Consider the following 17,711-nt stretch of genomic DNA (forward strand, 5'->3'; position numbering starts at 1 on the left):
TTCCTCAGCAAAAAGAGGAGGATTGGCAGTAGTTAGCTCAGGGCTAATCTTCCTCAAAAACAAAACAAAACAAAAAAAGAAAGGAAAAAAAAAATCCTTAGAAGATCTCAAAATCCCCAGATTACCAGATTAATGAACATTAATGATGATGTGATACTCCTATGATATATGTGTGGATGGTAAGAAAAGGCACTGAATACAATTTGGAGAGATTTAAGGAATGAAGGCAAATAGTGTTCTCTTAGTCTCTCTCGGTGGCAGAACCCCTAAAATATATCTTATACACAACTCCAACATATTAAAATTTCTGCAACTCGGATAGAAGAAATACCAACCCATTCTCTTGACCTCCTCTGGGTCACAAGGCATCTCTACACAATATAGTTTATCTTAAAAATCTTTGCTGGAGACAATGATAGCCTTAAGACCCTGAGAATCAAAAGAGCAGTAAAAGGCAAATAAGCAAGCAGATGGTGTGCTGTCGTCCCATATGTTAAGCGTGAAATCCTCCTTCCTTTGTCTTCTTCTCACTTGACGTTTTTCTCTTTTTGTCTTCCTTCTTCCTCATGGATGCCTCAGGCCTCATTATGAAACCACCACAGACTGCTCAGATGACTGGGTGGCATTCATTTAGAGCTGAGAAGGTTCCTCAACCCTGCCCTAAAGGTCCCAGAAGTATGTGGAGGAGGTAGAGGAGACCAGAGTATAAAGGGGCGTAGATCGGTCCAAAGTGCTTATATGTCAAAGCATGTAATCAGGTGGAAGAAAAAATAGGAAGCCAAGGAATAGAAAGGAGAATAATCCATCTTTGCACACCAATTATAAATCATACCTGCAATACTACTCAAAAATAAACAATGACCAGGTTTTAAAAATTTGGGAGTGATCATTTTTAAACTGACAGTATAGAACCTGGAAAAACGGTGTTAGGAATGGTTAAATGCTAATACTATGCTCTACATTCCTTAGTTATTCCTAAAGTCTGTAAAAAGAAAACTGTTTTCCTATATGCTCTGGAAGTACAAGCAGGCACTCATTATAACATCTGACAATTTCCTCCTCTTCTTGATTCAAAAGGAATGAAACATACTTTTTGAGGATTGATTTTTCTATAGTCATTTCTGTTTACTTGTAATTAGTTCATATGAGGTTATACTTTCCATTCTATGGGTGCTCAGTATTTGTTGACAGAAGAATCAAATATTAGCCTTCTAAAAATATTTCAGTCATTAAGGAAGTTAGCTTGATCTAGATTTCACACCCTGATATTGACCTGTCACCAAGCAAGAGAAATCTGTATTTTCAAGGATTGGAATTCACTCTAAAAATAAAGTCTAATACAGACGTCATCATTTAAGACTCCTCCCTTTGACTAGTTTAATTAGTCATGTTCTAACCTGTTCTCTTCAATTCAAAAGAAAGTCCAGGAAACAATCTGCCTTTAACTTGTCAGTAAGGTACTTACATTCAGCTAATTAAGGAATAAAAGCCAATTTGCTAATTGTGCTTTGCACAAGAGCTTGGAATAATCTTTATCTTTAAGCAATTTGTAGGTAAAAGACAATTCAGCAACAAGTACTATGCTAAATATGAACATAAACATTTAAAAAATTTCAACATTAGCTACCAAAATTAGATTTGTAATATTGTTCTAATTGTTCGGCTTAAACACGTGGAATAAAGTATGAATTCTTGGTCTGTTGCTCGATATCTTGATTTAAGTCCTCTCCCAGGGAAGGAATCTGGTTCACTGGGAAAGTACTCAACAGGGCCCACAGATGAAAAAGGAGAAAAGAAAATGGACGAAGTCTGACTGCATTGTTTTGGTTTTACTCTCCCATCACTTATTCCCTGTTTCCACTACTGTTTACTTTACTTCCCTACATTTATAACAGGTTTATCTACAGGAACACATTTATCACAGATTCTGTCTGTAGTCGTCTTCTATATCTGTTCTTTTCCTTGGTGAATCCACTAATCTGCATTATTTCAACTATCACCTCCTAATCTCTCTAGCCCTGGGCTCCTTCCTGAGCCTGTCTTGCATTTTGTATTACCAGCTGTCTCGATGTTCCACTAGCACCTCAAACTTAACATACCCAAAACCAAAATTTTCACCTTCCCAAACAAGACCTCCTGTCTTACCACCTACTTCTGTTAAAGGCATTATCATTCTCGGCATCATCTTTGAATCCTATTTCTCTTTTACTTCTAATATATGATCTGTGGCTAAGTCTTACTGACTCTACCTCCCTTACCTCACAATATCTCTGGCATTTTTTCCCTCCATATTACCATCTCTACCACCACTCCAGTACAAACTGCTATTACTTCTCATCTAGACTATTATATTAGCCTCATAACTGGTCAATAAATATTTGCTAAATTGAATGCATGAAACAAAAATAAAAGGTGTCCCTAGTTTAGGTCTCTCACTACCCTAATCCATCTTACACTACAGGGTCAGATAAATTTCCTAAAGTACAGCTCTAACATTATTACTCTTTTACTCAGAACAGAGGTTCCTACTTCCAACATAATTAAATTTTTATTTTACAGTTAAGGTATTTCACATTAGGAGCTCTATCTATCTTTCTAAGACTACTACTAATTCCTCTAAAACATTATCCCCTCGCTGGAACAAGGATGGACTACTCACTTCTCCACACATACTATCCGTTTTCTCTCATCTTGTTCACGTTACTCCTATACCTCTAAGAATCCTCCTTAATCAATCCAGGCCTAACTCAGACAGCACCTCCTCTGTGAAACATTTCCTGACTCCTTATCTTGGTGGTTCTTTCCTTTGAAACCTCTGGACACTTGACTTGTACTTCTTTTAAATCATTTATGTCCTACTTTGTATTATGGCAATAAAATAAAACTTGTCCTATCCTGCATGATTTGAGAGAAGAAATGTGCTTTATTTATATTTAAATACCCTGCAGGGCCAAAAACAGTACTTTGTATGACAAGTTCTCAATAAACATTTTCAGGGTAGGGAAAAGAATGAGTAAATAAAAGGGAACATAAGTGATATAGAGAAGAAGTAAGTGATAAGACGTGGGTTCTAAAACAATATACAGTATTTACCCTTATACGTAAGAGTGATAACCAAATTATAGCCAACCCTCATTTACACTTTTGAGCACTTTTTTTAAACCATATTTCTGATGGAAATCTAAATTTACTTATTTTTAACATATATATTATGTTTTACTATGTACCAGCATTGTTCTAAACCTTTTATATATTATTTAATCCTTATAACAACTCTCTTTTACAAATTGAGAAACTGAGTCACAGAGACTAAGCAATTTGCCCAAGGTTGCAAATTTAGTAAGTGGCAGAGACCAGGATGTCTGACTTCAAACTATATATGTACCATGACTATATACTGTACCTACAGATATATAATTCACTGACTTTAAAATTTGAATAAATTGAAAACAAGATTTTTTTTCTTGAAAGCTAAAAGTCATTATTATATCTTTGCTTTATTAAAATGTGTTAAAGTACAGTGATAAACAGAGGCGGCTGCTAAGATGTAGAAGGCCCCTATACTGAATGGTACCAAAATGTCCAGCTTCTGTGGCTGTTTTATTTATTTATTTATTTATTTATGTATTAAATAAGAGCCAACAGCGTTCTCAGGAGCTTCCTTTGAAAAGTTCCTCATGCTTTGTTACAACCAACGATCCTGTATCTTACACTAGTTTCAGGAGTGAACTCCATTAAGTTGAGTCTGTTAGAAGTCAGATCCACAGATAAATTGGGCATTACCATATAATTTCTGCTAAGTGCATAAAAAAAGCTATGTAAATGAGGGTCCTAAAAGTTAACAATGATCGCCCAAAAGTAGTTTATACCAGCCCAGTTTCATTACTACAAAATGTCATAGTATTTCTTAGTTATAGCAACAACGCATAATTTCTCCCATTCTTACCTTTGCGCCACCTAAAAATCCCAGAGAAATGGCAACCCTAGCTCGTAGATCTGGCCTGTCCTTGGGCCACACATAAGAAAGCATTGCTTTTATGATTTTCCGACTATCAACATCTTTTAACTGTTGAAAGAAAGAAAACAAAGCAGTAAGTAACATGACATTTCAAATATAACTATATTTCAATAATGCAGAATCAAGCAAATATTTGATAAAAATATGAAAACATTACAAACAGAACTTTTATTCTTAATCTAAGGTCAATTATCTTTCAATCTCAAACTATTTTGGAGAAAAAAACTATTTCAATTGCTTTTAAAAAGCTACTTATTTCTCACTTCCAACTATAGCCATCCTCATACTGCCAAAAAGTTATTCAGTGAGGGCAAGGGGACATGTACTATACATTTATTTCTTATCTATTAAGCTATCAAAACATTACATAAAATTTAAGAAACATTTCCCTATTTCCATCTTTGTGGTCAAAATCTTTACATACTTCTGGGCTCTTTCAGTATGGTTATTTAAAATAGTCTGGAGACCTACTCATGATAGAGCAGAGTTACAATACAGTGTTTAGGAAAGTAGGAGTCTTAGCGTTGACTATATATAACAGGGATTGAGTTATTAAAAGTTTCAACAAAAATGTAATTTTCCAGTCATGCTTAATCTGACCTAAATCTAGCTTACATTTTTCTTTTTCCCAAGGCAACATTCTCATTGAATCTGTTTGTTTCAGTTTCAGCTTTTATTGGCAGAACATTCAAAATCAAAATCATACTTCCTAAAGCCAAAGAAAGAAGATAAATACATATATATTCCAAAACTACCATATTATTATAGTTGGTAAAATAATCCCCATTTCAAAAACTGAAGTATCCATTTCTGGAAAAGGTATTGAAAAGAAAACAAAAAAAGTTAACACTCGTTGGTGAACGTGTATAGAAATGAGTACTCTAATACACTGTTAATGGGAGAGTACACCAAAACAATCTTTTTGGAAAGCAATTTGATATCTACCATAAACTTTTAAAATAATTCTGCCCTTTGTCTCAAGAATTTCACTTTAAAAAAATACTTAAGAGTATGCTCCAAGTTGAATCAATCTTACTTCCTACAAGTCTCTTCAATCTGTGTACTTCTTTGTACTTTCACCACCAACTAAACCAAGCTATCATCACTTCTCACCTAAAGCACTGCAACAACTTCCTAACTGATCTCCCTGCCCCCACTCTGCTCCCTGTCCATTAGTTCACCTTGCATCAGACATAACTCCCAGCTTAAATCCCTTCAGTGGATCCTATCACTCTTAGGATAAAGAACAAAGTGCATAACATGACTTACGAGGCTCTGCTTGGCCTAGTCCCTGACTACCTCTCTAGCAATCTCTTATACCACAGCTTTAAGTATTCATGCCACAGTGGCTTTATTTCGGTTCCTCAAATATGCCATAATCCCTCCTGCCTCAGGGCCCTTGCACAATACCATTCACTCTGTCTGGAATAATCTCTCTCTGCAATCTCTTCCAACTAGTTAACTGCCAGCTCAACCAGTATTTCCTTAATGAGGTCTTCTCTATCCCCAGTCAGGATCCTCAGCTGTATCCTCTCACAGAACAGTATTCCTTTCTTTCAGAGTATCCATTTCAGTTATAAACTACATATAGAACAGTGTGATTATCTGATTACCATCTGTTCTCTTACTAGAATTTAAATTTCATATGAGTAGTAACTTTGTTTTGTGGTCACTGTTGTAACCCAATACCAAATACAGTGGTTGACATACAGTAGCTACTCAACAAATATTTATTGAGCAAGGGAATGAAAAATTTAGCTGTAAAGATGTTTATTCCCTTGCTGTAATAATAGGGAAAAAACTGGAAACAGCCTAAATAATCAAGAGAGAAGAACCATGTAAACAAATTACAGTGACTGCATACAACAAAATACAGCCATACAGAAATATATGTAGTGACAAAGAAACACATTAGGTTAAAAAAACAAAGTACAAAACCTAGTTTTCATGAAAAAAAATGTGATATGTGTATAAGTTTACACATGTACACAAACAGATCAGGAAAGCAATACCCCCCAAAGTGTTAATATCAATAGCTGTGAGTAGATGGAATCATTGACGATTTTTTACATTTTTCCTTTTGCTTGCTTGTATTTTCGGTAGTTCACACATAATAAGAAAAAAATTTAATTCATTTTGAGGAGGAAAAGTTACATAACTTCAATTAGATTTGCACAGCAATGAATCGGGGAGAAACTGTCAACATATAAGAAACCCAGGCCAACACAGATTATAAAAGGTCGTTTTATATTACGCTTATTCTTCCTAAGGTTCAGCAAACTATTTTTCTAGTCTCTTTTAGTCATTTTATTCACTAAAGAGCAAAAGAAATAAAACTGTTCATATTGTACTGAAAACAGGACTATCTTCCTGAATTGCTTTAAATACATAAGATGACAAAAACATGAAATGCTGAAAAGTATAGTTGCTTTTTTTATTGAGGTAACACTGGTTTATAACACGATATAGATTTCAGGCGTACATCATTATAATTCGGCTTCTGTATACACTAAATTGTGTTCACAACCAAAATTCTACTTTCCATCTGCCACAGTACAAAAGACTCCTTTTACTCATTTCCCCCTCCCCCCACCTCCCTTCCCTCTGGTAACCACCCATCTGTTTTCCGTATCTATGTATTTGTTTGGTTGTCATTTTTTTTTTTCATTCTTCCACATGGGTGAAATCATACAATGTTTGTCTTTCTCTGCCTGACCTCAAGATCTATCCATGTTGTTGCAAATAGCAAGATTTCATCTTTCTTATGTTATCTTCTTTATCCACTCATCTGTTTGTGGGCACTTAAGTTATTTCCATCTCTTGGTTATTGTAAATAATGCTGCAATGAACAGAGGGGAACATATATCTTTCAAATCAGTGCTTTCATATTCTTTGGATAAATACCCAGAAGTGGAATAGCTTGATTGTATGGCAGTTCTATTCTTAATACTACTACATACTGTTTTCCATAGTGGCTGAGCCAATTTACATTCCCCACCAGCAGTGCACAAGGGTTCCCTTTTCTTGACATTTTCTCCAACACTTGTTATTTCTTGTCTTTGTAAAAGCCATCCTGATGGATGTGAGGTGATATCTCATTGTAGTTTTGATTTGCATCTCCCTAACAATTAGAGATGTTGAACATCTCTTCACGTGTTTGTTCACCATCTGTATGCCTTCACTGGAAAGATGTCTATTCAGATCCTCTGCCCATTTTTTGATTGGGTTATTTATTTTTTTGTTGTTGAGTTGTATGAGTACTTTATATATTTTGTTTATTAGCCCTCATTGGATGTATGACTTGCAAATATCTTCTCCCAAATGGTAAGATGTCTTTTTGTTTCGTTGATGGTTTCCTTTGCTGTGCAGAAGCTTTTTAGTTTGATATAGTCCTATTTGTTTATTTTTTCCTTTGTTTCCCTTGCCTGAGGAGACATATTCGAAGAGATACTACTAAGACCGCTGTCAAAGACCATACTGCCTATGTTTTCTCGGAGGAGTTTTATGGTGTCAGGTCTTAAAACCAAAGTCTTTAATCCATATTGAGCCAATTTTTGTGTACGGTGTAAGATAATGGTCTACTTTCATTCTTTTGCATGTGGCTGTCCAGTGTTCCCAACACCATCTATTGAAGTCATTTTCCTTTTTCCATTATATGTTCTTGGCTCCTTTGTCAAAATCAGCTGTCCATAAATGTGTGGGTTTATTTCTGGGCTCTAAATTCTGTTCCACTGATCTGTGTGTATGTTTCTCTGACAGTACAATGCTGTTTTGGTTATTATAGCTTTGTAGTATACTTTGAGATCAGGGATTATGATGCCTCCAGCTTTGTTCTTTTTAATCAGGACTGCTTTGGCTATCCGAGGGTCTTCTGTTGTTTCATATAAATTTTAGGATTCTTTGTTCTATTTCTAAGAGAAACGTTACTGGAATTTTCATAGGGATTGCATGGAACCTGTGGATTTCTTTAGGAAGTATGGACATTTAACTATGTTAATTCTTCGAATCCATGAGCAGAAAATCTATCCATTTCTTTGTGTCTTCTTCAATTTCTTTCAACAATGCCTTATAGTTTCCCACGTACAGGTCTTTCACCTCCTTGGTTGAGTTTATTATATGTATTTCATTCTTTTTGTTGTGATTGTAAATGAGATTGTTTTCTTGATTTCTCTTTCAGGTTAGTGTATAGAAATGCAACTGATATTTGTATGTTGATTTTGGACCCTGCAACTGTATTTGTTCATTAATTCCAACAGTGTTCTGGTGGCTTCTTTAGGTTTTCTATATATAGAATCATGTCATCAGCAAACAGCGAGAGTTTTACTACTTCCTTTCCAATTTGGATACCTTTTACTTCCTTTTCTTGCCTAACTGGTCTGGGCAAAACCTCCAGTTACTAGGTTGAATAGCAGTGGTGAGAGTGGGCAACCTTGTCTTGTTCCTGTTCTCAGAGGCATGGCTTTCAGTTTTTCACCATTAAGTATGATGCTGGCTGTGGCTTTGTCATATACGGCCTTTATTATGTTGAGGTATTTTCCTTCTATGCCCTTTTTTTTGAGGAAGATTAGCCCTGAGCTAACGTTTGCCGTGAATCCTGCTCTTTTTGCTGAGGAAGACTGGCCCTGAGCTAACATCCATGCCCATCTTCCACTATTTTATGTGCGATGCCTGCCACAGCATGGCTTGACAAGCAGAGTGTAGGTTCACACACGGGATCCAAACTGGTGAACCTCGGGCCGCCAAATCAGAACGTGCAAACTTAACCACTGCACCACTGGGCTGGCCCCCTTCTATGCCCATTTTATTGAGAGTTTTTATCAGAAATGGATGTTACAATTTTGTCAAATGCTTTCTCTGCATCTAATGAGACGATCATGTGAGTTTTATTCTTCATTTTATTAATGTGGGGTGTCACGCTGATTGATTTGCAGATGTTGAACCCTCCGTGAATACCTGGAATAAATCCCACTTGATCATGGTGTATGATCCTTTTAATGTATTGTTGTATTCGATTTGCTAATATTCATTGAGAATTTTTGCATCTACGCTCATCAGCAACATTGGCCTGTAATTCTTTTGTGTGTTGTGCTTTTCTGGTTTTGGTATCAGGGTAAGGCTGGCCTCATAAAATGACTTCAGAAATGTCCCATCCTAGTCAATTTTTTGTTACAGTTTGAGAAGAATAGGTATTAAGCATTCTTTGAATCTTTGGTAGAATTCATCGGAGAAGGTATATGGTCTTGCACATTTGTTTTTAGGGGAGGTTTCTGACTATTGTTTCAATCTCCTTGCTAGTGATTGGTCTTTTCAGATTCTCTATTTCTTATTGATTCAGTTTTTGAAAGTTGTATGATTCTAAGAATTTATCCATTTCTTCTACATTATCCAATTTATTGTGGTACAGTTTTTCATAGTATTCTCTTATAATCTTTTGTGTTTCTGTGGCATCTGTTGTAATTTCTCCTCTTTTGCTTCTGATTTTACTTATTTGAGCCTTCGTTTTTCTTAGTGAGTCTAGCTAAAAGCTTATCAATTTTGTTTATCTTTTCAAAGAACCAGCTCTTAGTTTCACTAATCTTTTCTGTTGTCATTTTGGCCTCTATTTCATGTATTTCTGCTCTGATATTTATTATTTCCTTCCTTCTAATGACTTTTACATTTGTTCTTTTTCTAGTTCTTTCAGGTGTACTGCTAAATTGTTTATTTGATATTTTTCTTCTTTTTTGAGGTAGGCATGTATTGCCATAAATTTCCCTCTTAGTATCACTTTTTCTGCATCCCAAAGATTTTGGTATGTCATATTTTCATTTATCTCCAGGAAATTTTTTACTTCTCCTTTGATTTCTTCATTAATCCAATAATTGTTCAGAAGCATGTGGTTTATTCTCCACATATTTATGGCTTTTCCAGTTTTCTTCTTCTAGTTCATTTCTAGTTTCATACTGTTGTGGTCAGAAAAGATACTTGATATGATTTCAATCTTCTTAAGTTTATTGAGACTTGTTTTATTTCCAAATATATGGTCTACTCTTGAGAATGGTCTATGTGCACTTGTGAAAAATGTGTATTCTTCTGCTTTTGGAGGGAATGTTCTATGTACATCTATTAAGTTTGTCTGGTTTAATGTTTCATTTAAGGCCAATTTTTCCTTGGTGACTTTCTGTCTAGATGATCTATCCATTGATGGAATGAGGTATTAATGTCTCCTACTATTGTTGTGGTGCTGCCAATTTTCCCCTTTAAGTCTGTTAATAATTGCTTTATATATTTTGGTGATCCTATGTTAGGTGTACATATATTAATAAATGTTATGTCTTCTTGATGGATTGTCCCCTTTATCATTATATAATGTCCATCACCGTCTGTTGTTATCTTTTTTGACTTGAGGCCTATTTTCTATGATATAAGTTTGGCTATGCCTGCTTTCTTTTGGTTGCCATTGGCTTGGAGTATATCATCTTCCATCCCTTCACTTTGAGCCTAAGATTGTCTTTAGAGCTGAGTTGGGTCTCCCGGAGGCAGCATATTGTTGGGTCTTATTTTTTAATCCATTCAACTGCTGTGTGTCTTTTGATTGGTGGATTCAATCTATTTACATGTAGGGCGATTAATATGAGGTCTTAATACTGCCATTTTATCTTTTGTTTTCTGGTTGTTCTATCTATATTTCCACTGTGTCTTTTTCCTTGAATTTCTGTCTGCCATTTCAATTTGGTAGTTTTATGTAATGGGTTTCTCAGTTTCCTTTTTTTGTTTCAGGTCTCTGCTCTGAATTTTTGTTTTTGGATACCATGAGGTTTGTATAAAAGGTCTCATGGTTAAGATAGTCCTTTTTCTGCCTATAGCATCTTCTTTTCATTTGCCTATACAGGTTCCATTCTTTTCCTCTTCCTCCTCTATGCTTTTGTTGTTGCAAATTATCCCTTTTTATGTTGTGAGTTCATTATCAAATTAAAGTGACTATAGTTATTTTTAATGCTTTCTTTCCCTTTAACCTCTACAATATAATTAAGGTTTACCAACTTATTCCGATATAGAGTTGAAATTTTCTGATTCTGTCTGTTTACCTATCACCTTGCTCAATGTTTTGTGTACCTTTGACTTTTTGTTTCAGGTAGGAGAGCTCCTTTCAACATTTCTTGTAAGGTAGGTCTAGTGACAGTGAACTCCCTCAGCTTTTGTTTGTCTGGGAAAGCCTTTATTTCTCCTTCATATCTGAAGGATAACTTTGCTGGATAGAGTATTCTTGGTTGATAGTTTTTATCTTTCAATAATTTGAATATATCATCCCACTCTCTTCTAGCCTGCAGAGTTACTGCTGAGAAATCTGCTGATAGCCTAATGGGGGTTCCCTTGTATATTACTGTTTTTCCCTTCCCTGGTTGCCTTATTATTCTTTCTTTCTCTTTGACTTTTGACAGTTTTATCATGTGCCTTTGAGAAGGTCCTTCTGTGTTGAGATAAATGGGTGTTCTATTAACTTCACAGATCTGAATATCCAGTGCCTTCCCCAGGTTTGGGAAGTTCTCAGCTATTATCTCTTTAAATAAGCTCTTTGCTTGCTTCTCCCTTTCTCCTCCTTCTGGGATATCCATTATCCTTATGTTGCCCTTTCTAGTGGAGTCAGTTAATCCTTGTAGTATTTCTATATTTTTAAAAAAATCTTAGTTCTGTCTCCCCTTTGGAAGTATAGTTCTTAATGTTTTATTTTATACACATATATACTCACACATGGTCTCATAATTGGTAAGGTATTTTTAAAAAGGGAATAACACTAATTTTAAAATTCACTTTTTCAATGGAAGTATTACTAAATATATATAATTTAATGCATTATAACACAAACTGGAGTATTTCAATCACTTTCCCATTTCACAAGCTTTGTGTCTTATTTTTCTTGATGGAATAATGGCAAAAAGGTCCTGTTTCTGTATATATTTAGAAACACTCTCTCCCATCAAAACCTTCTACAACACACCCCAAAATTTTTTCAATAAGGACACAGGGAAGTTATGGCTAAGAGCAAGAAAATCATTCTAGTTGGCTTAATAGTGCATAAAATGTCACCACTTCATTTAATGAAATGGGTTCTCAAGTTGTATAATCATGCATTACGAGTCCATTAAACTGTAAAGTACATGACTTTAGTTATAGTTTGGATAAACGATAAAGTTTGAAAAATAATCTTTTTTTTTAAAGTGGAGGCCAAATCAAAGAGGCATTTCAGAGGCTGAGGCATATTTTTAAAAAATTTTAAAACAACTTATTCCTGCTGTACAAGAGTAAAATAAAATTGGAAGCTTCAATACAGATCCTGAAAGACAATATACGACCTTTCAGTATCACCACAGTTAATTCATACTGGACACCCAATGGTAATCCTGAAAGGCGAAGAGTTCTTTAAAGCTGAAAAGAGTCCAGCCACAAGCTTGAGAGTCAATTAGACATCACCTTCACATCAACTAATCCTTTCATTTCAGACTAAGCAACACAAATAGCACATACACCATTGTAAGATCGCATTCTTTTTTTTTTTGAGGAAGATTAGCCCTCAGCTAACTGCTGCCAATACTCCTCTTTTTGCTGAGGAAGACTGGCCCTAAGCTAACATCCATGCCCATCTTCCTCTACTTTATACGTGGGACGCCTGCCACAGCATGACTTTTTGCCAAGAGGTGCCATGTCCACACATGGGATCTGAACCGGTGAACCCTGGGCCACCGAGAAGCAGAATGTGCACACTTAACCACTGTGCCACTGGGCCGGCCCCAAGATCGCATTCTTAAAGAAAGAGTGGGAAATGTAGGAAATGGTCAAGGAGGATGACAATAAATTGGATTATTTGAAAACCCACTGTGTAAAGAGTAATTATAGTACAGGGAAAAAACCCCTCAAAGATTTAAGGAAGGGATGTTCTTTTTCAAGGGTCAAAATTTCTGAAGTAACCAATGGTTGATATCAAATTTTTTCTTTAAGCCCCATTTATAGAATTTAAAGGATATGAAGTGCTTTAAATTTTCTGTTTATCATTTTCACAATAAATAGAATTTTGAAGTTATTTGAAAAACATAACTGTGATGACTATCTCACGACAAGAAAAGCTCTCTAAAATTGAACACTATAGAAATATCATTAAAAGGCCTATAAAAGTAGGAGTAAATATACTTTCCTCCTCTGCTAACAATATATACAACGTGGCATTCTTGCTGTAACTAAATAGCCTCAAATTTAAAACATGGAATTGATATTTTAAGCCCCATTACAATGTAAAACTAGTACTGCTAGCATGAGGAATAAGTTTTCAGAAAGGTCTCAACTATATACTGGAATTAACTAGGCATAATAAAGGAAAGCAATTAGATTCAGAAAGAAAACACAAGGGTAAGAAGGAATTCAAATTGGCTCACTAAGATCTTTGCATGGTTACAAAACTGTATTGCTCCCCCCACCCCCGGAAATGTCTTCAGAAGAAAACATTTGGAAACATCAGAGAGCTGTCAAAGATGAGATGAAAGTAGCTGAAAATAAGGAGGACCAAAAGAAAAAAGCAGGTGCCAGAGAAAGAAACTTGATTGATACCAGAAACAAGGCTCAATATTTGTTCAATTAATGAATTAATTTATCTTTTCTTAAACACATGAGGACAAATTCTTATTAATAAATAGGAGGTACACCAAATACGTTATTAAGTTATCACAACTTTTGACAGATTTTTAAATATTTACTTATTTGCTATTAATATAGCTTCATAAGCCATATGAGGCTGGGCAGACAAGAAGAAATAATGAAAGGAGTATCTACCTGCACACAGGGAGCTGAAACAACAGACTCACAGCTCAGTGGACCAAAAAAAGACATAAACTGGAAGCACTTGACTCAAAAGGGTATAACTGGAAAGCCACAACTTGTACTGCTTCTATGAAGCAGTGTTCAATTCAACAGCATGACCTGAGGGAGAGATGCAGTAGCTCACACCCATAAGTACTGTATGTGACTACTGATAGCTAATACCCATGTAGACAAGGCAAAAAAAAGACAATAAAAAAAAATCAAAACACATCTGGAGCAGGTCACTTGGTCGAATCTTCAGATATTAAAGATAAGTGTATATTAACAAACTGAATACGTTTTGCTTCTCAGATTGGTAACTTCATCTCTCTCACCAAAAAAGGTTGTGAAGCACTGAAGCAAGAGCAAATTTTTCCACCAAGAGCTCATTTCTTTCAACAGAATGAAGCCCATTGGGCTTTGACAGGAAAATGAAAGAGTAAGAAAAAACAAAATGATCTTTTAATAAAGGGAGGAGAATCACTTTTTCTTTAGATGATGAGGAATGTATCTAAGAATTCCAGTTTTAGAGACATTCCTTCTAGCGCACACAAGCAAGGGATTGGCTTAGAAAATTAATTGGGGGCAAAATCTGTGGTGAGAAAGAAAAAGTATACCCCCAAAATTTGGAAGTTATTTGTTTTGTATAAATGTGGTCTATAGGCTGAATGTTTTCTCCCTAAAGAATTAATTTAGCAGAGAATTTGGAAGTACCCACAACTTTGGGTATAAGCAAACTGTCCAGAGAAGAGAACTAACTCTTCAATCCAAGCTAAAGGTAACTAACTGCAATTAAAGGAATAATTTTAACCAGTACTACAATACTGTTATGAAAAATAGTGGCTTGATAAAAGCCAGGTCAAAAAGTAAGTTAAGCAGATATCTAATGGAAAAGTTCAGAGGGTAACTGGAAAACTTTTCCCACATTATTTGGGACACAAGTATAGTGAGTTTATGAAGGGGAGAAGAAAGAGTACATTAATTGTCAGGAAAAGCTTTGCAATTATTGTTCCTTTCTCTACACCTCGAGGTTTGTTTGAATGACATCAGCATCATGGCAGAGTGAGCTTGCCTGGGACTCTCTTCCCTCCAACACACAACAAAAAGGAGCAACCATATTCCAACAGAAAACACCCTAAAAGCACAAAAATCCTCAGAGTCACGGGAACCACACGACCAAGGGCAGAAAGGCTGGAGCACCTCTCTGAGGAGCTGGAACGGGGAAGAGAGATCATTGCTCCCTCCCCTAAAGACTGCAGTGGCTGCCATGGGAGGCTCCATGAGGGAAGGTGTGGGGGAGGGGTCACGCGTCCACAGGATCACCCAGGACTCCCTAGCGCCCTTGCAGCCTAGAGGGAAGCCCTCTACCAGGGTGAAAGCTTTCGGGTGGGGTGACCTCACCAAGCCAAGACCCCAGGAGACCAGACAGAGCTGATCAGGAAATGCAGGACTGCACACAGAAGAAAGCGTCCCTCCCCCAACCCGCACCACGCCATCTCAGCTGAAGGCAAAGGGCTCAGAATACATGACTCTCGACCCCCATCAAGTGGTGATAGGCTGTAACAGCAACTGAATAGTATCACAATGGGAAATACCGATCCTTCCAGTATCAGGCCATTCATCAATTCTCCAGATGAGAGAGAAAACGAGAAGCACCCAGAATAAAGTCCTCGGGATGCAGAAATAAGTAAACTAAATGACCATGAATTCAAAATAGCTATTGTCAAAAAACTCAATGAGGTAAAAGAGAATATAGAGAAACAATTCAACGAGTTCAGGAGCTACTTCACAAAAGAGATTGAAACTATAAAGAAGAATCAATCAGAAATATTAAAGATGAAAGACACAATGGAAGAGATAAAACAAAATACGGATTCCCTGAATGCTCGTGTGGACATCATAGAGGAGCAAATCAGCATAATCGACGACAGAAATATTGAAATGCTCCAGACAGAGGAGGAGAGAGAACAGAGACTAAAAAGAAATGAAGAAAGTCTCTGAGAAATATCCAACTCAGTGAGGAAATGCAACATAAGAATTATAGGTATCCAAGAAGGTGAAGAGAAGGAGAGTAGAGCAGAAAGCATTCTCAAAGAAATAATAGCAGAGAACTTCCCAAATCTAGGGAATGAGAGGGAAATGTGTGTGGAGGAAGCTTGCAGATCTCCTAGATTTGTCAATGTAAAAAGACCTACTGCAAAGCATATAGTAGTAAAACTGGCACAGATGAATGACAAAGAAAGAATACTCAAGGCAGCAAGGCAGAAGAAAATAACCTACAAAGGAACTCCCATCAGGCTCTCAGCAGATTTCTCTGCAGAAACCTTACAAGCTAGGAAAGAATGGAATGACATATACAAAGCTTTAAAAGATAAAAATCTTCAGCCAAGAATACTCTATCCAGCAAAAATATCCTTCAGATATGAGGGAGAAATTAAATCTTTCCCAGACAAACAAAAGCTAAGGGACTTCGTAGCCACGAGACCTCCCATACAAGACATCTCCAAGAAGGCCCTCATACCTGAAAAAATAAAAAAGGTAGAAAGGGGTCACAAAACACAGAGTGAGGAGACAAATAGATAGAATCATAAAAGGATAGCAAATATTCAACTATAGCATTAGAATAAAGGGAAGGAAAACAGCAAAAGCAAAGACAATCTTGTCACTTTAACCACAAACTCACAACACAAGTTGGAATAAGATATGAGAATAATAACTTAGGAGGGGAGGAGGAAAGGGACAGAATCAGTTTAGACTATGGAAATAAAAGGCCATCAGAAAATGGACTATGTTATGCACGAGATTCTGAATACAAACTTCAGGGTAGCCACTAAACTAAAAAGCAGACCAGAGTCACAAAAAATAAATAAGGAAAAAACAAACAAACACAGCATTAAAAATTGTATAATTCAATGGGTAGACCAAAACACACAGGAAGAGAAACAAAGGAAATGCAGGAAAACCGGAAAAGGAGTGACAGAATGACAGCATTAAGCCCTCATACATCAATAATCACCCTCAATGTAAACGGACTGAACTCTCCAATAAAAAGACACAGAGTGGCAAAATGTATTAAAGAACAAGATCTAACAATATGTTGCCTCCAGGAAACACATCAAAGCTCCAATGACAAATACAAACTCAGAGTGAAGAGGCGGAAGATGATACTCCAAGCTAATGGCAAACAAAAGAAAACAGGTGTCACCATACTTATATAAGACAAAGTAGACTTCAAGATAAGACAGGTAAAGAGAGACAAAGAGGGGCAGTATATAATGATCAAAGGGACACTCCATCAAGAAGAAATAACGCTTATAAATATCTATGCAACCAACACAGGAGCACTAAAGTTCATAAAGCAACTATTAACAAACCTAAAAGAACATATCAAAAATAACACAATAATAGTAGGAGAGTGCAACACCCCACTCACATCATTGGACAGACCATCCAGACAGAAAATCAACAAGGAAACAGTGGAATTAATGAAAAGCTAGAACAGTTGGACTTAATAGACATATATAGAACACTCCATCCAAAAACAGCAGAATACACATTCTTCTCAAGTGCGCATGGATCACTCAAGGATAGACCATATGTTGGGAAACAAGGCAAGCCTCTATAAATTTCAAAACATCGAAATATACCTCAAGGTTTATTTTCCAAGCTGTTGGTCTGAAACCACAACAAAGAGCTTATCTAGCAGTGAAAAGGCCCTAAGAAAAAATGGCTTATGCTCCATATGAGATGGATTTGTATTCAATAGTCAATTTAATAATTTATAATAGAAAATAACTACCAAGCTGACTGATATTCGCATTGGCCAGTCAGTGAATTCTCTATCCCAAAGGGAAGTTAGATGATA

The 17,711-nt window shown here is 36.1% G+C and overlaps 1 protein-coding gene across 1 annotated transcript in view; it reads right to left on the reverse strand.

Moving 5' to 3' along the window:
• ABCB7 (ATP binding cassette subfamily B member 7) overlaps positions 1-17,711 on the reverse strand; it is a 113,596-nt gene that overhangs the window by 43,172 nt on the left and 52,713 nt on the right. The window contains exon 4 of the mRNA XM_005614282.4: positions 3,947-4,066. Coding sequence (XP_005614339.3) covers positions 3,947-4,066 — 120 coding nt within the window. The remainder of the gene's footprint in view (positions 1-3,946; positions 4,067-17,711) is intronic.

The sequence above is a fragment of the Equus caballus genome, chromosome X, assembly GCF_041296265.1.
Source record: "Equus caballus isolate H_3958 breed thoroughbred chromosome X, TB-T2T, whole genome shotgun sequence".
Taxonomy (NCBI): Eukaryota; Metazoa; Chordata; class Mammalia; order Perissodactyla; family Equidae; genus Equus; species Equus caballus.